Source organism: Thalassophryne amazonica, chromosome 3, assembly GCF_902500255.1.
Source record: "Thalassophryne amazonica chromosome 3, fThaAma1.1, whole genome shotgun sequence".
Lineage (NCBI taxonomy): Eukaryota > Metazoa > Chordata > Actinopteri > Batrachoidiformes > Batrachoididae > Thalassophryne > Thalassophryne amazonica.
Genome location: NC_047105.1, coordinates 38,107,322 through 38,135,030, shown reverse-complemented (window position 1 = coordinate 38,135,030; position 27,709 = coordinate 38,107,322). Strand labels below are relative to the sequence as shown.

The window sequence follows — 27,709 nt, the reverse complement described above, 5'->3', positions numbered from 1 at the left end:
ATGTAAATGGGGAATCTTCTTCACAGACTAAGGTTAATTATGGAGTTCCACAAGGTTCTGTGCTAGGACCAATTTTATTCACTTTATACATGCTTCCCTTAGGCAGTATTATTAGACGGCATTGCTTAAATTTTCATTATTACGCAGATGATACCCATCTTTATCTATCCATGAAGCCAGAGGACACACACCAATTAGCTAAACTGCAGGATTGTCTTACAGACATAAAGACATGGATGACCTCTAATTTCCTGCTTTTAAACTCAGATAAAATTGAAGTTATTGTACTTGGCCCCACAAATCTTAGAAACATGGTGTCTAACCAGATCCTTACTCTGGATGGCATTACCCTGACCTCTAGTAATACTGTGTGAAATCTTGGAGTCATTTTTGATCAGGATATGTCATTCAAAGCGCATATTAAACAAATATGTAGGACTGCTTTTTTGCATTTACGCAATATCTCTAAAATGAGAAAGGTCTTGTCTCAGAGTGATGCTGAAAAACTAATTCATGCATTTATTTCCTCTAGGCTGAACTATTGTAATTCATTATTATCAGGTTGTCCTAAAAGTTCCCTGAAAAGTCTTCAGTTAATTCAAAATGCTGCAGCTAGAGTACTAACGGGGACTAGAAGGAGAGAGCATATCTCACCCATATTGGCCTCTCTTCATTGGCTTCCTGTTAATTCTAGAATAGAATTTAAAATTCTTCTTCTTACTTATAAGGTTTTGAATAATCAGGTCCCTTCTTATCTTAGGGACCTCATAGTACCATATCACCCCAATAGAGCGCTTCGCTCTCAGACTGCAGGCTACCTTGTAGTTCCTAGGGTTTGTAAAAGTAGAATGGGAGGCAGAGCCTTCAGCTTTCAGGCTCCTCTCCTGTGGAACCAGCTCCCAATTCAGATCAGGGAGACAGACACCCTCTCTACTTTTAAGATTAGGCTTAAAACTTTCCTTTTTGCTAAAGCTTATAGTTAGGGCTGGATCAGGTGACCCTGAACCATCCCTTAGTTATGCTGCTATAGACTTAGACTGCTGGGGGGTTCCCATGATGCACTGAGTGTTTCTTTCTCTTTTTGCTCTGTATGCACCACTCTGCATTTAATCATTAGTGATTGATCTCTGCTCCCCTCCACAGCATGTCTTTTTCCTGGTTCTCTCCCTCAGCCCCAACCAGTCCCAGCAGAAGACTGCCCCTCCCTGAGCCTGGTTCTGCTGGAGGTTTCTTCCTGTTAAAAGGGAGTTTTTCCTTCCCACTGTCGCCAAGTGCTTGCTCACAGGGGGTCGTTTTGACCGTTGGGGTTTTTACGTAATTATTGTATGGCCTTGCCTTACAATATAAGGTGCCTTGGGGCAACTGTTTGTTGTGATTTGGCGCTATATAAATAAAATTGATTGAATTGATTGATTGATTGTCCGTCTGTCCATCCCACAAAGGGTATCTGCATTCTGAAATCAACCCATCTCACACTTTTAGCAGGAATTTTGTGAAAGTTGGTACAAGTCCTTGTTATAGTTTGGTAATATGCATACTTTCATTTCATTCCAGTTGGGACCATTGTACCAGAGTTATCGCCCTTGATTAAAAAAGCTAGACTCTGTTAGTTTCATGCTTGGGTGCCTGCATTCTGAAATCAACTCCCCTCACATTTTTAGTAGGAATTCCATGTAATTTGTTACAAATCCTTGTTATAGGTTGAAAATACAAATATTTAATACTATACAAGATTGACGCATTTTGGCAGAGTTATGGCCCTTGATGAACAAACCTTGACATTGCCAGTTTCATGAGTTGGTGCCTGCAATCTGAAATCAACTTCACTCACATTTTTAGGAGGAATTTTGGGAAACATGGTGCAATTCCTTAAAATGTTATCAGAATGAAGCAAGCACTTGTACCAAAGTAGCATTTGCCAGTGGGGGATAATGTGCTCTCATAGCAGTCTTGTTTAAAGTTGTGGAAAAGACAATCTTCTGCAGAAAAATAATACTTTATGACACAAATCTTTAATCCATTTGTTAGCTGACCAAAAACATTCAGTTTTACCATTTGGTTTGTGGTTTGTTTGTGTGCTTGCTTGCTTGCTCTTCACCAGGATTAATTGATAACCAAAAAAATCAAACCATACAGATCAATTTTAATCCTTTTTGACTGAAAGATATTTTGACTTAGCAAATCATGTGTAATCAAGTCCTTTTTTTCCATCTGTTCTTTGTAGCTGTTTGTCTTCCCAAAACACCTAGGTATTTTAAGCACCAGAAAGCATGCCTGTTGCTATGGCCAAATGGAAGCTGATAAGGTCACCATCCCATCAATCAATCAAATCAAATCCTCCCAAAAACAATCAATTTCTCTACTAGTCAATTTTTGAGAGAAAGAGTAGTCTGTTAAGTGAAAGACTTTAAAATTGAAAGTCATTCTTGAAGTGATGCCATCAGGAAGTGACAAGTTCTCCTTAACTGCACTGTGGATGCACAGTGGCTTAATGGTTAGCACTGTTGCCTCACAGCAAGAAGGTCACGGGATCGAGTCCCACCTGTGGCCTTTCTGTGTGGCGTTTGCATGTTCTCCCCATGTTTGTGTGGGTTCCCATCGGGTGCTCCGGCTTCCTCCCACATCCAAAGACAAGCAGGTTAGGTGAATTGGACACTTCATAATTGTCCAGGTCTCCCTTGTAAAAGAGGTATCAATCTCAATGGGACTCACCTGGTTAAATAAAGGTTAAATAAATAGCTCAGTTGCTATTTTGTGCTTTCACTTGCTTTATAAAATGTTGTTCTTCAGCTCATTTTCTTCAGGACAAGGTAAGGAATCCACCAATATTCATGTATTACACTTTGTTGTGAAATTGTGATCATAAAACATCTAAAATGCATTCAAATGAACCACATATCTTTAAAAACTCAATTTTGAAACATTTCCTATTTAGAGTTGGCTTCCCTTGGCTACAAGCATACAGTAGTGTTCAGAATAATAGTAGTGCTATGTGACTAAAAAGATTAATCCAGGTTTTGAGTATATTTCTTATTGTTACATGGGAAACAAGGTACCAGGAGATTCAGTAGATTCTCACAAATCCAACAAGACCAAGCATTCATGATATGCATACTCTTAAGGCTATGAAATTGGGCTATTAGTAAAAAAAAGTAGAAAAGGGGGTGTTCACAATAGTAGTAGCATCTGCTGTTGACGCTACAAACTCAAAACTATTATGTTCAAACTGCTTTTTTAGCAATCCTTTGAATCACTAAACTAGTATTTAGTTCTATAACCACAGTTTTTCATGATTTCTTCACATCTGCGAGGCATTAATTTTGTTGGTTTGGAACCAAGATTTTGCTCATTTACTAGTGTGCTTGGGGTCATTGTCTTGTTGAAACACCCATTTCAAGGGCATGTCCTCTTCAGCATAAGGCAACATGACCTCTTCAAGTATTCTGACATATCCAAACTGATCCATGATACCTGGTATGCGATATATAGGCCCGACACCATAGTAGGAGAAACATGCCCATATCATGATGCTTGCACCACCATGCTTCACTGTCTTCACTGTGAACTGTGGCTTGAATTCAGAGTTTGGGGGTCGTCTCACAAACTGTCTGCGGCCCTTGGACCCAAAAAGAACAATTTTACTCTCATCAGTCCACAAAATATTCCTACATTTCTCTTTAGGCCAGTTGATGTGTTCTTTGGCAAATTGTAACCTCTTCTGCACGTCTTTTATTTAACAGAGGGACTTTGTGGGGGGATTCATGCAAATAAATTAGCTTCACACAGGTGTCTTCTAACTGTCACAGCACTTATAAGTAACTCCAGACTGTCTTTGATCATCCTGGAGCTGATCAGTGGGTGAGCCTTTGCCATTCTGGTTATTCTTCTATCCATTTTGATGGTTGTTTTCCGTTTTCTTCCACACGTCTCTGTTTTTTTTTGTCCATTATAAAGCATTGGAGATCATTGTAGATGAACAGCCTATAATTTTTTGCACCTGCGTATAAATTTTTCCCTCTCCAATCAACTTTTTAATCAAACTATGCTGTTCTTCTGGACAATGTCTTGAACGTCCCATTTTCCTCAGGCTTTCAAAGAGAAAAGCATGTTCAACAAGTGCTGGCTTCATCCTTAAATATGGGACACCTGATTCACACCTGTTTGTTCCACAAAATTGACAAACTCACTGACTGAATGCCATACTACTATTATTGTGAACACCCCCTTTTCTACTTTTTTTTACTAATAGCCCAATTTCATAGCCTTAAGAGTGTGCATATCATGAATGCTTGGTCTTGTTGATTTGTGAGAATCTACTGGTACCTTGTTTCCCATGTAACAATAAGAAATATACTCAAAACCAGGATTAATCTTTTTAGTCACATAGCACTACGTACTATTATTCTGAACACTACTGTATGAGGTCTGTTAGAAAAGTATCGGACCTTTTTATTTTTTCAAAAACCTGATGGATTTGAATCATATGTGCTTGCATGAGCCAACCTTGAACCTTTGTGCGCATGCGTGATTTTTTTCACGGCTGTCAGTTGTGTCATTTGCTTGTAAGCAGCCTTTGTGTGAGGATGGGTGAAGTCTCTCGTCATTTTTTCTTTGCAAGGAAATGGCGGAACGACTGGAGCAGTGCGACTGCATCAAATTTTGCCAGAAACTGGGCGACAGCCAGGTGGAAACCATTCGGATTATTCAGACGGCTTGTGGTGGCTTTTTAGTCATGTGACTATCTGAGAAATTATGGAGGAGCTGGGCATGTCACAACATGCCTGTGAGGCTTCAACACGGTGGCGCTTTTGCTGCGCCATTAGCTTCGTGCCAATGAATTTCGCTACAACTCTTTTCATGGCAAAATCTTCTGTCACAGTGGAATGTGCCGAAAAAGTGCTGATGTCCACCTCTTCCACAATTTCTTGGATAGTCACACGACGGTCCCACATTACGACAGCGTTCATGTTGGAAATGATCCAGTCATTTCAGCATATTGATGGCCGACCGGAGCATAGCGCGCTCTCCACCGTTGTGCGGTTGTCTTTAAACTGGTTGTACCACTCCTTAATCTGTGTGATGCCCATAGTATTGTCACCAAAAACCGTCTGAATAATCCGAATGGTTTCCACCTGGCTGTCGCCCAGTTTCTGGCAAAATTTGATGCAGCTGCTCCAGTCGTTCCGCCATTTCCTTGCAAAGTAAAAAATGACGAGAGACTCCACCCATCCTCACACAAAGGCTGCTTACAAGCAAATGACGCAACCAACAGGCGTGAAAAAAATCACCCATGCGCACAAAGGTTCAAGGTTGGCTCATGCAACCACACGTGATTCAAATCCATCAGGTTTTTGAAAAAATAAAAAGGTCCGATACTTCACTGATTAACATTCCTTTGAACAGGTGGGATGAGTTCATCAGTGAAATCACCTGCTGGAGTCAGTGGCTGCAAAGAAAACCTGCACCCTCTTGGCCCTTTCTGGAATAGTTTGACCACTGGTCTATTGTGTCAATAGCATGTCCCAAGCAGAGGGTCACCCCGTTGAGTTTGGTCTGCTTGAGGTTTCTTCCTCAACATCATCAGAGGACGTTTTTCCAAACCACTGTCACCTGTGTGTTTGCTCTAGGGTTTGTTAATGTTAGACTTTACTTGTGTGAAACGCATGGAGGCAACTTTGTTGTGATTGGGCGCTATATAAAATGAAAGAAATTGAAAATTGAAATTGAAATCTGAAACCAGGTTGCAGGGATATCATACTACCTTTGCAGCATAACTGACATCAACACTGACAGACCAAATAAAGCGGTCATTTAGGGTATTCAACCTGAAATCTTTACTCTTGATCATTATATTTTTTAAGCATGAGTTAAATTATTTCATTTCATTCATTTGTGGACATCTTTCAAGTTGATTTTTGAATACTACAGAGAGCAAGAGCATATGAGAAACAATATCCAGTATTTGAACAGGTCGAGAATATCAACAACTTCTGTTCACAACTTGTAGTTGTAAAAGCAGTGTGATATACTGATCAGAGGCTGAAGAAGAAGCCCAGTTTGGACACTGTCTCTTGTGCCAATATGCTGAAGCCGACAAAAGACTTGCACAACAAAGATGCCTTAAGTGATTTATGAAAAATGGGCCCAGTGGTCAAGATCATGGACAATATCAGTCACTGCAGACTGGAATAGGCACCAGTGAGATCTTAGAGCTGCTGGGCTGAGCAAGAAGGAGGCTGCATCTGCTGCATGTTGAGAACAAAAAACTCTATATTTTGGACAGACTGAAGGCCCAAGGCCAGCTATTCACAATGGCTGAACATGTAGATTGGTTTCTGGAGAATACAGCAAATTATCTAAAGACAAACACCAAGAGAATGAGAGATGAAGTGACATATGTCAGCGATACCTCGGTATCACCACCCACAACAAGCCATCTTCATCATGTTCAACACTAAAGGGCAAAAGTGGAAGATGCTAACTCCTGAACAGTTTGGTGACAACCTTCAGGTTTTATTAAGCAAGACCAAGGACAGATCTACATTGACATTAGTAGATTTTTGTATTGCCATGGAGCAACTTTTCTGACATTAGATTTTGAGCATAATAGTGGTATTTCATAAAAAAAAAAAAACAGTAGCTGCAACAAACAAAATCACATTACCAGCTGCTTTTCCTCCAAAAAGGCATTTATAGTCCCTCTATACTATAAAAAGTGTAAGCAAACCGTCTCCAGCATTCAGATTTCTCCTGACCACTGTGGAAGGTAGAGCTCAGAAGAGTTGCTTCAGAAGACTTGCATGAAGAAGCTATATCCAAGATACAGAGATGGATTTCTACTTAGCGAACCACAAAGGACTTTAGTGACATGTTTTGCAACTGTTTGCAAATGCTTACAACTGTTTTGCAAATGTCTGCAGAAAAGAAATGTTCAAAGAAATTTTGAACATGTTCAAAAATGTTTTGAACATTTTCTACATTTCTTTGGGACAAAAAAAACGGTTTGCAACCCTAAAACTCTCTGCAAACTGTTTTGCAACCTTTTACGAACCACAATGAAACTCCAACCTCCCTCCATTCCTCAGCATTCACTGCACTGTGAGATAATAGCTTAAAGTTATATCACTATATGTGTGCAGCCATTTTTAGATTGATATGGTATTTACAGTAAAATGATGACAGTAACATATCAGCACTGTGGCATGTGGCAGCAATGTTACTGACTGTGCTTTATCCCTTTCATTTACTGTCTGCACTTGCCCATATTTGGTGTGTGTCTGCTTTCCCATAAGTACACATCCACATGCCCAAGTCTGATACCCCCCCCCCCCCCACACACACACTCCCCCCAGAGGCTGGGCTACCTTTATTACATCAATTGTTGGATGATGAGAAAAATGAAAAACAAATTTCTGCCTAATTACCTTGCAAACAAACAGTTCCTCCATCAGTTCATTTATAGACCTGATGTGATGAATCCATTCCGCTGCGTCGTAGCATCTGCATGCATCCATTCCAATTACCTCCCATCTGCTTGTGATGAACTTCTGGGCGGGGGCAACCAGCACGGCACAAGGGTAAATTAACTGTCTTGTCAGAAACTCTTATTGCAACATCTGTACACACGGGAAACGGCTTTGTAAATATAGGAGGTAACGGCACACGAGCACTTAAGGTTCCTGCAAAGCAAAGCTCGAAACACTAATAAAATCACTGGTATGGTTCAATCTGCTGCACTGTGGTAGAGTAATAGGCAATGCATTTTTCACAAATGAGCAAGTAATTGCCACAAATTTACCACTTCTTTATTCATATTCACTCATAAAGCTGATCCGTACTTATGAAGTTTATAACACCAGAGTTTCTTCCTCCTATTACTGTCCCTTATTAGTGTGAATTTAGAATAATTGTCTTAGCACTTGCTTAGTATGCATAGTGCTCTTTACCACAAAGCAAGACTGATTCCTCAACCCCAGGGCAATTACTTTACACCATTCATGGAGGAGAAGAATAAACACAATAGCTACAGACACCGGTTTCCCAAAAGCACCCGCCTAACAATGTTAGAGGATGGAGATTGCGTATTACCAGTCAGAAAAAATCCACATTGAAGATCAGCAAGGATATTTACGTAAGCTCAGCTTTTGAGTCCAGAAGCACACAGGGCATTCCCCCCCCCCCCCCCCCCCCCCATTTTTTCAACCATTTACATGAAAAGAAGGCAATTAGTACAACCTGCAACAAGTCATTTGTACAGATTAGTCTGTGCTTGTACTGAATGTGTCAGCACTTTGATGAGAAAGACGAACAAGGAATAGGGAATGAGATGAAAAACACAGGCTGATACTCTGACTTATGAGGATAATTGGATGCACACTAATAAATATATATATATATATATTTGAGCTTTGCCCAAAAGGCGAAGCTCTCGATCTACTGGTCAATCTTCGTTCCTACTCTCACCTATGGTCACGAGTGTTGGGTCATGACCGAAACAACTAGATCGCAGGTACAAGCGGCCGAAATGGGCTTGCTCAGGAGGGTGGCTGGTGTCTCCCTTAGAGATAGGGTGAGAAGTCCGGTCATCCATGGGAAGCTCGGAGTAGAGTCGCTGCTCCTTCACGTTGACAGGAGCCTGCTGAGGTGGTTCGGGCATCTGGTAAGGATGCCTCCTGGGTGCATCCCAAGGGAGGTGTTCCAGGCACGTCCATCTGGGAGGAGACCGCGGAGAAGACCCAGGACTAGGTGGAGAGATTATATCTCCACACTGGCCTGGGAAAAACTCGGGATCCCCCAGTCAGAGGTGGTCAATGTGGCACAGGAAAGGGAAGTCTGGGGTCCCCTGTTGGAGCTGTTGCCCCCACGACCCAAAGCTGGAAAAGTGGTTGAAGATGAGTGATGATGATATATATACTGAGCAAAACATCTGCTGTAGTAGTAAGAATTTGTCACCATATTTGGTAAGACATATGATATAGTGATTTTGGATAGTGAATTTACTGTTTGTATTGAGAACTCTTATGGTGTTTGTTTTTGTGCCAGGATTTACCACTTCTAGTAGTTTTGCAGGTTAGATGAGGTCTGGGTGCATGTGCTGAAGCCATATCCATCACAATACAGAACGACCCAGGTGAATCATCAAGGTAGGCATCTTGTTCATCCAAAACATACAAAACTAGTCACCAGCCAAGGTATACATGGGTCTTCCCGTGGCTATTTCAAGTTACAGGGGTCCTCAACCTTGAGGTACCTGTATACTGGTTCATGCTCCACATGGCCAAAATGTTGTAGCTGATGTTTCCTCACAGTCAAGTAGTACATCTCATCTACAAAACTCACTTGACACAATGTCAATCCAATGGTACCCAACAAGTCTATGCAGATTCCAAGTAACAAAGAAATCTAGTCATTTAGATAACTGGTTAGTATACAGGTCTTCTCATAACTATATAGCAAGACAGGAAGCACCACGACCCTGAAGACTTGACTTTTGTTTAGCTGAAAGAGTATTGTATCATAAATTCCTGCTTTCCAGGGACTTTATGACCCAATCAGCTCTTTTCTAGGTGTCTCTTGATGTCAGATTCTCAGGACCCATATACTTGAATGTGACTGCTAATTATTGTGAATGTCTTTACAAGTTTAATTTGTTTGCCACATACATATGTTTATACTTCTGGTGGCTGAGTTGAGGAGGTAATTAAAAACCTTTTGTAGATTTTCCAATGTGTTTCCATTTGTGTATTGTCACAAAGTGTTGAGATGATAGCTTAGCTCCTCATTCATGCTTTAGCATTTAAATTCCCTGTATAAAGTGTAAAAAGTCCTGCCATCAAGACTTTGGTGCTAAATGATCTCATATTTCACTTTCACAATGTGTGGATCACTGTGCTTGTAGGTTTAGAGCATCAAACATTGTCTGGCATTCTTGTACAGCGCATCACCCATTATAACTGACAGACCTTTCATCTCTGTGGGTTTGTCAGCATTTGTTTTAGGTAACAGGTTGCATTCCAGAGGATGCATGCTGCCTGCTGGTTAATGATCTATTTAAATGTCTCTTCCCTAACACCCCATTATTGCCGTTGCTCAGTGTCCCTGCTGCAAGATAAACATGTGGATTCCGTCCACAGTTAATTGGTTTACAGCAATGGCTCTCAAAGTGGGGGGTGGTAGGCTCCACCTGGGAGAAGGCATACATCCCTTACATGTTGTGAATGAGAGCATATAACTGAGGAGAAAATTATGAGGTAGAAATAATTTTACACAGTGTGTAAAATGGCTCATCATGTCCACATCACAGACTTAAATAAGTTGTAGCGACTGCATACAGATTGGCCACGAATAAAGCATTTTTATTACGTCTGCTTTGCATGTGATTTGCAGCAGATGAAAATCAGATTTGCTGTGTTCACAGCTGGATGCTGTTCTTTGTTCTACCGGCTGCCATGCACTCTGCGCTGGATGCTGCCTATATGAACTAATTATTTCATGGCAGATTAATCATTTTATTCTGCAAATTGCCTGTTGAAAATGGCTCTAATCACTTCCTGAATCACAGAGGAAGCTGCAGCTGGGCCGTTCGCGCGCCGTTGGACTTACACCGTGTCATGTGGAACATATGTCACGTGGATGACAAGACAGTCAGATCGTCCGCTGCGTGACGGTCTGTCTCAACCTGGGGCAGCCTGTCCATGGGCTGTGACGTGCTTGTGCTTGCTCGCTGCAGCCCATCACCACAGTGATATCTTTTTATGTCCACGTGAAGACAGCAAGCAGACACACGCATGTCACATTGAGCAGTTGTTAGTTCATGTCTGTCCAAACACAGTACATGTTGTCCAGCTGGGATGTCCAGATCGACAGATCTCCACAGCCGCTTCTCTCGGTGGCCACACTTCCTGTCATTTTAGCGCACACACCAAAGCCACACTCGTGAAGCACTTAGACAAATTTCACTGCCAGCACGACAGTGATTGTCTGCTGAGTGTTGTCGTGTTAATAGTGCGAATGGCTGCACATTTTCTAAGTGCCATGCAAGCGGTCGGTGTTAGATGTTCATGTGTGTCACCTGGAATTTGGCCGACACCTGCCGCAAGAGGGTCCGATGAGGTCTCACAGCGCACACTCTGTCTTTCAGCCGTTGGTGTGCACAAATAGTTGGAGCAACAGGTGTACGAGGCATTGAAGGCAGCTGTGATTCTGCACGTTTTGCATATGATTCCTGCTTCATGCGCACTTTATGCACAAATCGACCAAATTCGCACTATGTGTGAAGGGGCCCTAAGTAAGTGTGGTGTTAAAATACAGACAAGTGCCATTCCATGTTGTAACTATGTCATATCTATGAATGGACTTATTTTGGTAAAATTTATACATGTACAGTACAATCCACGACCCAACTCCGGATAAAGCAGAAGAAAATGGATGGATGGATGGATAACACATAAAATGTAAAACACATTTATTTCCAATGTGGTCCTCCATGACCATGATATTAGCCTGTTGTTGACCAAGAAGCATGTCTTTCATGAGTGTATGGCACCACCTATTGTTGTAGATCTGTGACATATAAATGTCTAGTCAACAATTTTAACATGGCCCCATATTTTTACCTCTGCCAAGGAGGTTATGTTTTCAGTTGCGTCCGTTTGTTTGTTTGTTGGTTGGTTTGTTAGGAGGATTACTCAAAAAATCCTCAACGGATTTCAATGAAAGTTTTACCAGGGGTGTATCTTGGCCTAACTTAGAAGTCATAAAATTTTGGTAATGATAATATTTACTGGATCCAGAACATGATCCGGATCCAGTAATTTTTTTTTAAGGATTCTTTATCATTGCAGGATAGGGCCAAGTTCAACATTTTTGCATCTAACTTCATGAAGATGGATCACAAAGGCTGAACAAAAATTAAGTTACGACACAACAATAATTTAGCATTTGTTTCTCCTCACTGAATAAACTTAGAAAATTTAAAAAACATTGTGTAGTTCATGCAGTTTCTCTTTATAAATACATTTGCTGAAGAGCTAAGGGTTTATCCACTGAATCTGAAACATGACGGTTGATGTGTGAAACGACGTGGAATAAGTCTCTTTGCCAAAGGGCATTCCATGTGACCTCAGTGACCCTATGGCCTTGGCGGAGGTTTGCGCTTTCCGAGTGCTTTCAGTTCAGATGTGATTTTATATTCAGGCCAATATGGTAGACAGAGATAATGCAAAAGAAAAGAAAAAAAAAAAAATTCTCCAGCATGGGGCTTGAAATTTGAACTTGATAGTTGACTGATCTCCTCTTCCCAGTGCACCTATTTGATCATATCTGGATTAGGCATTCTTAAGATATATTGCCAAAACGCATACATACACATGAAATTTTGTTGAGTAAAATTTACTCTGCTGGGATAGCATTTGATCCCAGTCCAAATAGAGTGAATTATACTCTATCACAGAGCTAAATCAATTAAAAACAGTATAAAATCATACTTTTTTAGTAAAACCACTTACATTGAACAGATGGGGTTGCAGACTGAACGGTCCTCTGTCAGCCCTGCCTTCACTGCGCTTACGACATCAGCTGTGGTTCACTGATAATCATCTCGTTTCTGCTTAAAACTGCACTCCAATCATCATCTATCTCAGCGACAAGATATCTGAAGCTTTTGTACAACAATCCTGTCCACATAAATCCAGCATTATTCCATAATAACAGACAGAGGAAGTGATCAGAGCGGCGCGGTGCACAAGCTGTTAGGTGATGTGTTCACTGCGCCTCGGACATTTCATTGCGCCAACGTTTAATGCCTCGTTTCTGCTTAAAGCTGACTAAAGAGGTTTTACCTTGTCATCTGATGGTTAATATTCCCATTAATCCATTTGATCGCTTTGGGTGGAGAGACTCTGTGTCACACGGGCGGCTGTTTAGGGGGCGGACCGTTCAGTCTGTGACAACTGTCGAGCTGATTCACTCTATGATACAGTGTAATTTACTCTATTTAGACTCTGGATCAAATGCTATCCCAGCAGTGTAAATTTTACTCAGCAAAATTTCCTGTGTACATCGTACAAGCATACAAACATGATGATCACAAAAGCATATGTCGCCTGCTGTGTTGCTAAATATGATATGTCATCTGTAACTTTACTGTAAATAACTTCAGACATCATCCCTCGTCGGTTTACTTCTATGTGCAGTGTTTATTCTTCACTAACAAGACTACATGCAGAGAATAGTTCATTATCATTATAACACTCCACACTGACATATGTAATTTATTAAAAACTGGCCACAGTTTGTTTTTATTATCATCACTTAAACAAGCATTTGATGTTGTTATAAGTCGCCGACAAATCTCATCGAGCTTTCAGCCCGGAGGACGGATGATGAATTCCGGGTGTGGGTGCATTTGCTAATTGAGTCTTTTCTAATCACAAATGTAGGCAGTAATTAAAATAACTAAGCTGAAATTAAAGCCTCATTTATTTATCTCTGCTTTGTTTTCCTCTAGTCTTATTAGTCTATAACATGATCCATCTCACGTGTTCCTTTTTTTAAAATCCAAACTTAATTCTCCTCTATTGTAGGTGGTTGCCTTTGGTTGGAAGTAGTGATGTAACCTCAGAGTCTTAGATCCACCGTACTTGGATGAGTACTGATATACAGATTGGTCTCCATTAAGCCTTTTCACTCATATTTCTGGGCAAGGCAATAAGGAATATAAAAGAAAAATGAAACAAAAATCAATGCTCATGCATTTAAACTGTAAAAGTTGTATAATATATGAGCTTCCCCTGCTGTGTCTTACTTTGTGCGCAGGGGCAGCTGAAAAGTTTCACGGAAAGCAATGAGAAATCTATCATAGGAGGTATGCAGGATGACAGAATTTTGGAATTTGTGGAGCATCACGAGTCCTAAACTATGTTTACTCGAGAAGTGACTGGTCTTGATTGAGGATTTTGGATGTCTGTTTATTTTTTATTATTAAATTGAATGCCAGTCTTGCATGAAAGCTCTTTAAATTTACAGTCTGACAAGTCTTAATCCGTGTCACCTGTGCAGCAACAGTTTTAAACTAGTTTTATGTTCCTGCTGTTTTTAATGTGTTTCTATTTTATTTTTTCGCTGGAAAGCACTTTGTGATTTTATTGTGAAAGGTGCTGTACAAATAAACTTCACTTACTTACTGACTTAAAGCCATGTATTTGCTGAATGAACTGCTGATCTGAGAGCTGTTCAGATTTTTACCTTTGCATCATAGTGCTGGGGAGGGGGGCAGCACATCCAAGAAGGAAACATGTAGGCTGGACAAACTGATCAGGCGGGTGGCTCGGTGGTTGGCATGAAGGTGAACTCTCTGGTGAAGGTGGCAGAGAAGAGAACACTGGACATTATGCATGATGCCAGTCACACTCTGCACAGCAACCAATGGAGCCTCTTCAGCCACAGACTGCTCCTTCCCAAGTGCAGGACCAACGGAGTGAAAAACTCCTTTGTCCCTCAGGCCATCAGACTGTACAGCTCCTCACTCAGAGGGAGGGGGACTAACAGGAAGACAGAGGATGGCTTGGTGGTTCCTTTGTGTGTGTTGCACAAATGCCAGTTGCATTTATTGTTTCATTTATCTTGATTCTTTATCTTCATTCATATTTTCAACTGTGTGAAAACATGGGAGCTTTTCAACTGTGATTAATATGCTTGCTGACTCAGCAAGCATATTAATCCACACATTCAAAAGCACAGTGTTTAATTTGTGTTTACACTCACTACCAGTTTCAAGGGTTGTCTTCTCACAAATAGCTGTTGATAAAATTTAAACTTTATTATGATTGTTTGCAGGTCATGGAATCGGTCTTTCAGCATCATCCTCGATGATGTTCAGGTTCAATGAGATATTGATCAAAGAGTAGACAAAACGAACTTCACATTTTGCTATAGTCACATACTTTATGGAAATGCTCAATGCATGAACAGTTGGGTGCATGAAAGTGTGATACTTTATAACTGGTGATTCAACAAGCAAAAAGTGCATCATGCACAGTTTCTTCACACAAGCCTGTAGTTCCTTCAGAGCTGTCTGGGTGTCCTGCTCACTTCCCTTCCTAGTCTGCTTCTTCCACTGCGATTCAGTTTTTTTTTTTTTTTTTTTAAGAACTGTCTACTTAGGACAGATTTACCAAACAGAAATACTGTTTTCTAACTGACTGTCATAAATAAAGTTTAAAATATAATCAATGACTTGGAAATATTCTCATATCCAACTGCTCAGTTGTCCAAAGAACCTGGCTGTAAAATTGATGATTTGTATTAACAATTCCCCTTATACTCGTATTTAGTTTGACCAAATAATTTTGCCTTCTGAAAATGAAGGAACTGTGTATAAAAAGAAAAAAAAGAACATTTTTGTTAAACCATTTGAAATGAAGCTGAAAGTCAGGACTGCAAACACATCTTGATAGATTTACTTCAACTCCACTGAGGAGGTGTACAGAGGCGAAATTACCAAAATTGACCCAGTGTCCAAATAATTATAAACCTAACAGAATTACAATAAGAAAAATGACAGAAAGGTTTTTTTCACATTTTCCCCACCCCTAAAACTGTTCCTCAGCAGCAGCACTGGTACTTGATGGTTTGTAACATTTTAATTGGTGACACAATTAACCACATATTTTATGTTCATCAGTCACTGATAATAGTAGCTTAAATTATAATTTCTCTGCTCTGTCTGGCAACGTGAAGTTGTTCAGTGTCTATTGACGCTTTCTCTAAAACTAATATAAAAAAAAACAGGCAGACCAGTTTGTGTACATTACTACATTTCCAACTGGAACAACATGAGGTTTCAAGTCACAGGAATGTTGAGTTATGGTATAGTTGAAGTGGAAGCCTAAAATCCTCATTTCAATTTCAAATTATTTTCAATTTATTTAGTTTATATAGTGCCAAATCATGACAAAACTGCCTCAAGGCATTTTACACAAGCATGGTCTAACCTTACCAACCCCTAGAGCAAGCACACGTGACAGTGGGAAGAAAAAAAATGCCCTCTGATGATATTGAGGAAGAAACCTCAAGTAGACCAGACTCAAAGAGGTGACCCTCTGCTTAGGCCAGGGGTGGCCAAGTTCGGTCCTCAAGAGCCACATTCCTGACACTCTTAGTTGTCTCCCTGCTCCAACACACCTGAATCCAATGAAAGACTCATTAGCAGACTTTTAATGAGCCTTTCATTGGATTCAGGTGACAACATTCTGGGCAGTCTAAGGCACACCTGTGCACTAATCATGGTGTCTAATCAGCATCTTGATATGGCACACCTGTGAGGTGGGATGGATTATCTCAGCAAAGGAGAAGTGCTCACTATCACAGATTTAGACTGGTTTGTGAACAATATTTGAGGGAAATGGTGATATTGTGTATGTGGAAAAAGTTTTAGATCTTTGAGTTCATCTTATACAAAATGGGAGCAAAACCAAAAGTGTTGCGTTTATATTTTTGTTGAGTGTAAGAGCATCAGGAATGTGGCTCTCGAGGACCGAACTTGGCCACCCCTGGCTTAGGCCATTCTACCAAAAAGGTTTACAGTACAGAACACAACACAACCAAAATTGATGAGAATCCATGCAGGCGTCCAGTCCACCATCGGGGAAAGGCAGGGGGAGTTGGGGAGGGGTTAGGTGTGGTGTGGTGGGGGTCATTGAGCCACTCGTTGGATCTGTTCCTACAGCAGAGTCCATCCCATCTCTGCCACAGAAAACATCCAATCCAGCACGTTGATCCAATCCAGCCGCGTCTTGGACATCTCATTGCATCCAGTCACATTTTCGCAACATCCACAAAAAATCAGGAGGACCCAGCCAGGACCTGTATTTAGGAACCCAATAGATGCATCAAAGGGCGTGGTTGTTTTCCAGGGACATGGAAGACGTGGTTGAATTTTGGACTACAATATATTTTGTAGAGCAAGGATGTGGGCAAAACAGGATGCAGTAAGCACTAATAATGGATGTATTTCTGACAGTACTGTCACAGTAATGACAATTACAACCTTTACATTACAACCCATACATTATAGGCTGTCACTGGATCCTTTGTACATCAATACAGTACTCAAAAATACCATGCTTCATCCACTCAGTGCAATATATACAGCATGTCACCATTTTTCTCAGTAAATATATTTCTAAAAGTGCTATTGACATTAAATTTTCACCAGTTGTCTGTAACAACCCAAGTAATCCACACATACAAAGAAACCAAAACAAATAACTACAGAAATTAAGTTGTGTCTCATACAATGGAATGACATGGGGAAAAAGTATTGAACACACTTACTGAAATTATTTAATACTTTGTACAAAAGTCTTTGTTGCTAATGACAACTTCAAGATGCCTCCTCTGGAGAAAGTAGTCGCATGCATTGCTCGAATGTGATTTTGGCCCATTCTTCCACACAAACAGTTTTCAAATCTTGAAGGTTCAGTGGGCCTCTTCTATGAACTACTTTCCATACATTTTCTATTGGATTTAAGGCAGGTGATTGGCTGGGCCATTCTAGAAGCTTTATTTTCATTCTCTGAAACCCACTGAGAGTTTCCTTGGTTGTGGGATTGGGATCATTATGTTGCTGAAATGTCCACTGTTGTTTCATCTTCATTATCCTGGTAGATGATAGTAGATTTTATCACAAATGTTTTGGTACATTTTTCCTTTCATCCTTCCTTGAATATATGAAGTTTGTCAGTGCTGTATGCTGAAAATGGTCCCACACCATGATGTTTCCACCTCCAAACTTCACTGCTGGTATGGTGTTTTTGAGGCGGTGTGCAGTGCCATTTAACTTCCAAACATGATGTGTATTATGGCATTCAAAAGTTAAATTTTGGTCTCATCTGAGCAGACTATATTCTGCCAGTATTTGACAGGCTTGTGTAAATGTTGCACAGCAAATTTTAAATGAGCTTCAACATGCTTTTTCTTCAGCAATGATGTCTTGTGTTGTGAGTGTGCATACAGGCCTTCAGACTTCAGACAACTTTATTGATCCCTAAAAGGGCAGTTATGTTTACAACCAATTACCTAAGACAAGATACATCAATTAATCCACAATTATTACTTGTTTACCGTAATAAAGGCACACATCAAAATTAAAGACAACACATATACATTTGACATTGTTTATGTTCGCTAAACTTGAAGTAGTCTGTCATCCAAATTGAGGCAAAGTGGGTCAAGGCCGCAGCAGGAGGGGTCTGTGCCACCCAGCTTGGTGGTTGAAGGCTGCAGCAGTAAAAACCGCGCTGCCTTTGAGGTAGCAGGGAGTAAGCCAGGGTGAGGGGAGTGGAGAGACATGGGGGGGTAATAGGGGTGGAGGGAGGGAGACATGCATTGTGTGCAGATGAGTTAAATTTCTGTCAATTTCTGTCCATGTGTGTGTAAAGTCTGACAGTTTCTGTACGTGTGTGTGTGTAAAGTCTGACGTTGCTAGGCAACAGCAGGCTGGAGGGGGTGGGGGAAGATGAGAAGGGGGAAGCCGAATTCCTTCACCAAGGCTGTAGATCCTTCTGAGGGAAGAGCAGGGAATTTGGCATTCAGGAGCCTATAAGGCTACCATGTTGATGTTAGGCAGAGAGATACAAAATTCCATTTACTGCACATGACATTTACTGACCGTGTAGAGTCCAAATTTATGAAGAATATTCTCCGGTCCTCAGCAACACATTCCTTTGCAATGCAATGATTTGCTCCAAGATTGTATCCATTTTGCGTTTGAGTTCAAGAGTTCATGCAGTCTGAGATTATACAGCATTGCCCAACTCATTAATCATGACAGATAGATGCTGGGACAAAATTCTGGAAGCAGCCATCTTGCTAATATTCCTGTGGGTCAGGGCAGTGCACAAACCAATCAGTGTCAAACCTCCCACCATAAAAGCGAATAGGAACGAATCCTCAACATCTTCCACAGAGAGTGGAGCCAAGCATGTCACACCCCGTCTCTCTCAGGTGTCGAGAGCATAGCCCGCTGGCTAGATTCCATCAGGGCATGCAGGGTCCCCCAGCCCTGATTCCTTGTCGAAAAAATTATGTCAATAGTGTTGAGAGACCAGCTGATCAATTCCATGGTTAATCCAAATGTTAATTTGAAGAATTCACAGTCTGGTGAAGCTGGGACTTTGAAGGTCAGAGCAGAGATAGAGAGAAAGGAGGAGAGGAGAGGGGAGGAATGCAACTGTTCTTGCCAGAGTCCCAAGCTGTAGGCCATGGTGGTTGAATGCATTACTTATGTTTTTCTTTGAAACAATTGTACCTGCTAATTCCAGGTCTTTCTGAAGCTCTCCACAAGTGGTCTGTGGCTTTTGGACAACTGTTTTGATAATTCTTTTTACTCCTCTGTAAGAAATATTTTGTGAGGAGCACTTTGTCATAGCCAGTTTATGGTGAAATGATGTTCTTTCCACTTCCGGATTATAGCCCAACAGTGCTGACTGGAACCTTCAGAAGTATATAAATCCTTCTGTAACCAATGCCATCAGTACGTGTTGCAACAGTAAGTTTGCAAAGATCTTGACAGAGCTCTTTGCATTCACCCATCATGAGATGTTTTTTGTGTGACACCTTGATAATGAGATGCCTTTTTATAGGCCATCACTTAGGAGTGAACCAGCTGATATTAATTTGCACTGACAAGGGGTGGGATTGCTTTTTAAATACTGACAGATTTCAGCTGGTGTCTTGGCTTTTCCTGCCTGTGTTACACCCCCCCCCCCCCTTCAATATTTTTCTTGTGTCATTTCATATAATTACATGTAATGTAATTTATGTACATCGGTGGTTTGATTTCTTTGTATGTGTGAATTACTTGGATTGTTACTGACATCTGGTGAAAATTTCATGTTAGGATGTTAGGATGTAATCGAGATCAAATGTAAAGTGAGGAAAATAAGTATTTGAACACCCTACAATTTTGCACTTAGAAATCATGGAGGGGTCTGAAATTTTCATCTTGGGTGCATGTCCACTGTGAGAGACATAATCTAAAAAAAAATAATAAAATCCGGAAATCACAATGTATGATTTTTAATAATTTATTTGTATGTTACTGCTGCAAATAACTATTTGAACACCTGTGAAAGTCAGTGTTAATATTTGGTACAGTAGCCTTTGTTTGCAATTACAGAGGTCAAACGTTTCCTGTAGTTCTTCACCAGGTTTGTACACACTGCAGCAGGGATTTTGGTCCACTCCTTCATACAGATCTTCTCCAAATCTTTCAAGTTTGGCGTTTCAGCTCCCTCCAAAGATTTTCTTTTGAGTTCAGGTCTGGAGACTGGCCAGGCCACTCCAGGACCTCGAAATGCTTCTTACGGAGCCCCTCCTTTGTTGCCCTGGCTGTGTGTTTGAGGTCATTGTCATGCTAGAAGACCCAGCCATGACCCATCTTCAATGCTGTTCCTGAGATAAGGAGGTTGTTTGCCAAAATCTCGCAACACATGACCCCATCCATCCTCCCTTCAATACAGTGCAGTCGTCCTGTCCCCTTTGCAGAAGAGCACCCCCAGAGTATGATGTTTCCACCCCCATGCTTCACGGTTGGGATGGTTTTCTTGGGGTTGTTCTCATCCTCTAAACATGGTAAGTGGAGTTGATTCCAAAAAGCTCTATTCTGGTCTCATCTGACCACATGACCTTCTCCCATGCATCCTATGGATCATCCAGATGGTCACTGGTGAACTTCAAACGGGCCTAGACATGTGCTGGCTTGAGCAGGGGGACCTTGCTGCCCTGCAGGATTTTAAACCATGACAGCATCATGTGTTACTAATGTAATCTTTGTGACTGTGGTCCCAGCTCTCTTCAGGTCATTGACCAGGTCCTCCTGTGTAGTTCTGAGCTTTCTCAGAATCATCCTTACCCCACAAAGTGAGATCTTGCATGGAATCCCAGACCGAGGGAGATTGACAGTCATCTCGTGTTTCTTCCACTTTCTAATAAATAATCATAACAGTTGTTGTCTTCTACCAAGCTGCTTGCCTGTTGTCCTATAGTCCATCCCAGCCTTGTGCGGGTCTACAGTTTTGTCCCTGGTGTCCTTAGACAGCTCTTTGGTCTTGGCTATGGTGGACAGGTTGGAGTGTGATTGATTGAGTGTGTGAACAGGTATCTTTTATACAGGTAACAAGTTCAAACAGGTGCAATTATTACAGGTAAAGAGTGCATGATAAGAGGGCTTCCCAAAGAAAAATTAACAGGTCTGTGTGAGCCAGAATTCTTGCTGGTTGGTAGGTGTTCAAATACTTATTTGCAGCGGTAACATACAAATAAATTATAAAAAAAAATCATACATTGTGATTTCCGGATTTTTAGACTATGTCTCTCACAGTGAACATGCACCTAAGATGAAAATTTCAGACCCCTCCATGATTTGTAAGTGGGAGAACTTGCAAAACCGCAGGGTGTTCAAATAGTTATTTTCCTCACTGTAGGCCACAAAAGGGTGTGAGTGTGACGGAGCCTGAAGTCCGCGCTTTGTTCATCGACAGGACCTTAAAGCTGCTCTGCTTGTATTTCTCTGTTGCATACATGAAAAGGTTGCAATGAGTTGCCGCAAAACTGTTTTGGAACAGCATTTTAAAAGCAGGCAACAAGCTGTTTATGACAAGAGTACTCAAATAAATCACAAGATCATAAATGTATCAAGCTTAATGAATTAGATAGAAAACATTTGGTAGCAGCTGTCTTTAGCCTCCTTGAGATTGGCACAGAACAATCGTAGTGTAAAAACAAACAAAAAAAAAAGTGTTCCTCTGTAAATTGTTCCATTATCCCCATAAACGCAGGTCATGGTACTGTCCCGGTGCTTTTAAGTAGGGGCTGCAACACTTTATAATCAATAGTTTGTACTAAAATGGCAATATATGGTATGTATGGAAGACATTCATTCCCTGGAACATATTGAGTCCAAATATTGCATTTTACGATGTTGAGATTCCAAAATCAATTCAAAGAAATCATAAGATTGTTTCTGGAGTAAATAGTACCTCTTTGATCTCCTGACAGTGTCACATTGTGTACAGCTTTAAATTTTAAAGTCCTTCTCCATAATTCGGCAAAACACTTGTAGAAGGCTTGATTGATGGGTGGCTCTATCATCTTTTGTGCAGTCATGGCACCAGGCATGCTTTCCTTTTTTAAAATATGCATCAAATATCTTGTCCTTCGAATGGTCAAATATCTCTTTGTGCTGGTGGTGGTGGTGGTGGGGGGTAAAATAAAACAAGGGCAAGTTTTGTGTTTACATTGTTTCCCCCCCCCCCCCCCCCCATGTGTCTGTCAGTTGTTGGAGTTTTTATTTTGAGCATCGTCACAAAAAAGAAAAAAAAAATCCAACGCGTTGGCTTGTTCTGTGACTGAAATAACCATTTTGAAATAGAATTTTAATGTTAAAGTATAATTTAAAATAAAATCCTCTGATTGTCTAAATAGATTCAAGTTTTGAGTTGAAGTTTGGAATGTCTAATCTTAAAGTTTTTCCTGAAGTTCTCAAAGTTTATTATTTATTTAGTACAAATACGTAAATGATTACTTTTTGTGTACGAGGTCTATTAGAAAAGTATCCGACCTTATTATTATTTTTAAAAACCATATGGATTTGAATCACGTGTGATTGCGTCAGACAAGCTTGAACCCTCGTGCGCATGCGTGAGTTTTTCCACGCCTGTCGGTTGCACCATTCGCCTGTGAGCAGGCTTTGAGTGAGGAGTGGTCCAGCCCCCTCATCGTTGTTTCATTGCCAGGAAATGGCGGAATGATTTGGGCTTTTTTTCCAATAGAATTTTTTCAGAAACTGTTAGAGACTGGCAGCTGGAAACCATTAGAAAAATTTATCTGGCTTTCGGTGAAAATGTTACGGGCTTGGTAGAGAAAAAGGAGTGTTACTGTCGCTTTAAGGACGGTACCCAGCGGCTGTGGGGCGCGCTGCGCTCCGAAGCCGCCATCGACAGGCTGAACGACCATTTCATTTCTAAACGGATGGCTGTCTGGATCCGTGACCATCGGTTGCCATTTCCCTGGTTATCACAAGAGCTGGACATCAACCATTTTCCGGCAGATTTCACTTTTAACAAGAGATTTTGTCATGGAAAGCCGAGCGGAGGCTTCGGGCGTCACGATGGATTCGCTACTGGAGCGAGACAAGCCACCTCCGTTTTGGTCTCACAGGACAGCTTTGAGATGGCGTTCAGACAGCTGTCGGTGGTTTTTCCATTGAGTGATTATCCGAGAAATTGTGGATGTGCCTGGACATGCCAGAACATGTCCTGTGAGGCTTCATCACGGCGTTGCTTTGCGCCATGCGGCACCGCCGCGATGTGCGGAATTCCTCCGCACGTCTGTCTCAGTGTGCCGAAAAAGTGCTGATTTCCACATCTTTTCACAATTCCTGTGCTAGTCAGACGACGTCCCGGATAAAACACAGCGTCCAGTTTGGAAATGAACGGCACAGTCCACTGTTACAGGAGTTTTTGTCATGGAAAGAGGAGGGGAGGCTTCGCACGTCGCGGCGGTGCCGCATGGCGCACAGCAACGCTGTGATGAAGGCTCACAGGACATGTTCTGGCATGTCCAGGCACATCCACAATTTCTCGGATAATCACTCAATGGAAAAACCACCAACAGCTGTCTGAAGGCCATCTCAAAGCCGTCCTGTGAGACCAAAACATAGGTGGTTTTGTCTGGCTCCAGTAGCGAATCCATCGTGACGCGCGAAGCCTCCGCTCGGCTTTCCATGACAAAATCTCTTGTTAAAAGTGAAATCTGCTGGAAAATGGTTGATCTCCAGCTCTTGTGATAACCAGAGAAATGGCACACAATGGTCACGGATCCAGACAGCCAACCGTTTAGAAATGAAATGGTCGTTCAGCCTGTCGATGGGGCTTCGGAGCGCGGCACGCCCCACAGCCACTGGGGGCCATCCTTAAAGCAACAGTAACACTCCTTATTCTCTACCAAGCCCGTAACATTTTCACCGAAAGCCAGCTAAATTTTTGTAATGGTTTCCAGCTGCCAGTCTCTAAGAGTTTCTGAAAAAATTCTAATAGAAAAAAAGCCCAAATCATTCCGCCATTTCCTGGCAATGAAACAACGACGAGGGGGCTGGACCACTCCTCACTCAAAGCCTGCTCACAGGCGAATGACGCAACCGACAGGCGTGGAAAAACTCACGCATGCGCACGAGGGTTCAAGCTTGTCTGACGCAATCACACGTGATTCAAATCCATATGGTTTTTAAATAAAATAATAAGGTCGGATACTTTTCTAATAGACCTCCTATATTCAAGGGTTATACATGAGCTTTTATTTTTTGGGTATGTCATTCATAGGGGAAGTTGCATAAAACACTCATACATCAACACGAATGAACATGTGCATTTGATAGTCTTCTTGGTTTTTTGTCTTTCAGTCCTTGTTTTGCTGATTCTGACACTGAAGCGCCACAGGAAGAGCCAGAGAATGGCAGAGGATGAAGAGGACATGAGGGATAACGTCATCAAGTACAACGACGAGGGCGGTGGGGAGCAGGATACTCAGGCTTATGACATGAGCGCCCTGAGGAACCTCTATGACTTCCCCGAGGCCAAGAGCTGTGACTCTGGCTCAGAGATCCGCTCGCTGCCTCAGTGGGTTCAGGCTAACCGGGCGAGTGGTGCTGAGGCGGCTTTGGCAGCAGCAGACTACTCCTTATTCAAAGGCTACATCCGTAAGAAGGTGGAGCAAGCAGACGCGGACCTGTCAGTGCCACCGTATGATTCCTTTCAGACATACGCTTTTGAGGGCACCAGTTCACCCGCTCTTTCCCTAAGCTCCATCCACACGCTGTCCACCACATCAGAGCAGGATTTCTCCTACCTCAGCGACTGGGGACCACGTTTCAGGCAACTGGCAGGTTACTATGCTCCAGGAAATCCAGAAGAGGAGGGGTCCTAGCACAGCTCCTTGGCGGAGAGACTTTTAATTTCCACTCTGTCCTCTTCTTTCCACCTCTTCTGCCTCATCTTCTCACCTCATGGCACTCAACAGAGATCATCAGAGCCAGTACTGTGTACTCTGTAAGGACAGAGCACCGCCTCATTATCTCTCTAAAGAAGAAACCTCCCAGCGCCTGACTTTAAACTCAAGTTTCTGCTTACAAAAAACAAAACAAACACTTCTGTTTGTGTGTTGTTTGTATGATTCTCCTTGAGTTAAGTGAGAGAAAGAGAAAGGTAGCCACTCATGAAAATTGCTGTTTAAACACAGTCTGTCTAAAAGAAAGGATTTCTCTGCTGACGGTTTTCAGACTTCAAAACATCTTATGTTGACTAGGTTTTCCCATACCAAGGCAAACTGTCTGAACATGTATTTATTTCAGAAGGAATATTTATGTATTTATTCATTTTTATGTATTTATTTATTTATTTATTTACACCACAATGGCAATGGCAAGACTGAACTTTGCTGAAGTGCTCAACAATAAAATGAGGGGAGGAGGACAACATTTAAGGAAAAAAAGGACTGCTGTGACAGTGGATCACAATACGGTGTCATTTGGGGAATATAAAATTGCATTCTTAATGCTAAAGAGAAAGAAAAATATTTGTATTTATTTTGTATATGATGACTTTTGTAAAAAAAAAAATAGAAAAAGAAAAACTATGTTGGACAGATTAATGGCAAAGAAACTCTAAATGGGTTGGAGACAGATGGACAGCGAGAACGTCTGGTTTGGCCTGAGCTGTTGAGACTGACACACTCTCCCTCTGTTCTTGTGATTTATAAAGCGCTTTTTGGAGGTGACATACTGAGGACAATTGTGTTCTTTTCCAATCCTCTCCACAGCCAATTGTAAGGCAATAAGGCACAAACCTCAACAGTGATTTAAGACTAAACAAAATGACTGCTCCATGGAATTGGCTGCCGGGCGCCTTTGTCCCAAGAAGAGCCTCTTTTCATTCTTCAATTGTGTGTGAATGTGTACAAAATGTGTTTTTTTTTTTAAAAACCTAAAATGATTTTATTTTATTTTGTTTATTTCCTTTGAGGATGGGGGACGACTGATAAAAGGATATGTCTGATAAGCGCGGTAACATGTGATGAATGGACAACACATCCAACCAGATACCCACAACCTGCTCATTGTTGACCTTAAATTTGCAATGTATGAAAAAAATATTTAATTAAATAAATATTAAAAAATTTTTGGTAACAAAGTCAGTGTCTGTGATAAGCTGAATTCTTCAATGCCTTAGGGCCCTGTCCCACTGGCGTTTAGGAGGATTTGCATATGGATTGCGCACAAAATTGGCCCATATTCGCCAAACATCCGCAATATCCGTGTAACATGCCTGTATGAGTCGGCGGTCATCCGAACACGACCGTGATCATCCGCAGAGGCACGCATGTCCGCAGCCAGGATTTTTGAGCTGTTCAAAAATCTGGATGCGGATGACATCCGCCTTACATACTCCATATATACTCAATTCATACACAATACATACTCACTCTATGCGCTGTATATCTGCCGTTAACCGCTGATATCCGCAACTGACGGGGATTTGCGGCTTGGCAGCGGACCAGGACAGTGTGTAAAACAGACATATATCGTGCCCATCATGTCCACATCACAAACTAAAATATGTTGTAGCGAATGCATACAAACTGGCCACGAATAAAGTGTTGATTTGTGGACAATCTGTGAATGCATAACAAACACGTCACGTAAACTCAAAGTACTATATGTGGCAGAAAGTGACATACCTGCCAGTCAGTGCCGGTCCGGCTGTGTAAATCCACATAGACGTAATAGCTGCTGCAATCCAGGACTTTTATTTAACACCAACAAAAGGAAGAGCTGCTGTTTATCCACAACTCACTCAAAAAAAAAAAATCAAACAAAAAAAAACACCGTCTCACACCCCGAGCAGCTTTCCCCCTCCCGCTCCCCAAACTCATGAACAGTTAACCCTCGCATGACAACAAGAACATTAACTCTGTGATCAACTTGTCCAAGTCCAGCAAATGCTACAGAGGCTGTATTGTTGGTCTGGATAGTGATGCCGACAGCCCGAGTGCACTTCTTTTATGACTGCAATGCAGATGCCGTACAAGCGCAACACGTGTGCGATGCATTCATAATACACTCATAATACTGCCGTGATAATCTCAATGTGTCGGATCAGTTTCCTCACTACATGCGTTATATAACCGTGATTGTTCATCATCCATCCATCCATCCATTTTCTTCCGCTTTATCTGGAGTCGGGTCGCGGAGGCAGCAGCTCAAGCAAAGCCACCCAGACCTCCCGATCCACACACACCTCCCCCAGCTCCTCCGGGGGAACCCCAAGGCGTTCCCAAGCCAGCTGAGAGATGTAATCCTTCCAGCGTGTCCTGGGTCTTCCCCGGGGCCTCCTCCCAATGGGACGTGCCCAGAACACCTCTCCAGCGAGGCATCCAGGGGGCATCCGGAAAAGATGCCCAAGCCACCTCAACTGACTCCTTTCGACGTGGAGGAGCAGCGGCTCGACTCCGAGCTCCTCCCGAGTGACCGAGCTCCTCACCCTATCTCTAAGGGAGCGCCCAGCCACCCTGCGGAGGAAACTCATCTCGGCCGCCTGTACCCACGATCTCGTTCTTTCGGTCATGAGCCAAATCTCATGACCATAGGTGAGGA

The 27,709-nt window shown here is 41.8% G+C and overlaps 1 protein-coding gene across 1 annotated transcript in view; it reads left to right on the top strand.

The window, feature by feature from the left end:
* Nucleotides 1–26,018, top strand: part of LOC117506558 (cadherin-22-like) — a 766,928-nt gene extending 740,910 nt beyond the window's left edge. The window contains exon 14 of the mRNA XM_034166074.1: nucleotides 24,461–26,018. Within this exon, the coding sequence (XP_034021965.1) occupies nucleotides 24,461–24,984 (524 nt within the window). The 3' untranslated portion in view covers nucleotides 24,985–26,018. The remainder of the gene's footprint in view (nucleotides 1–24,460) is intronic.
* Nucleotides 26,019–27,709: the final 1,691 nt, after the last annotated feature.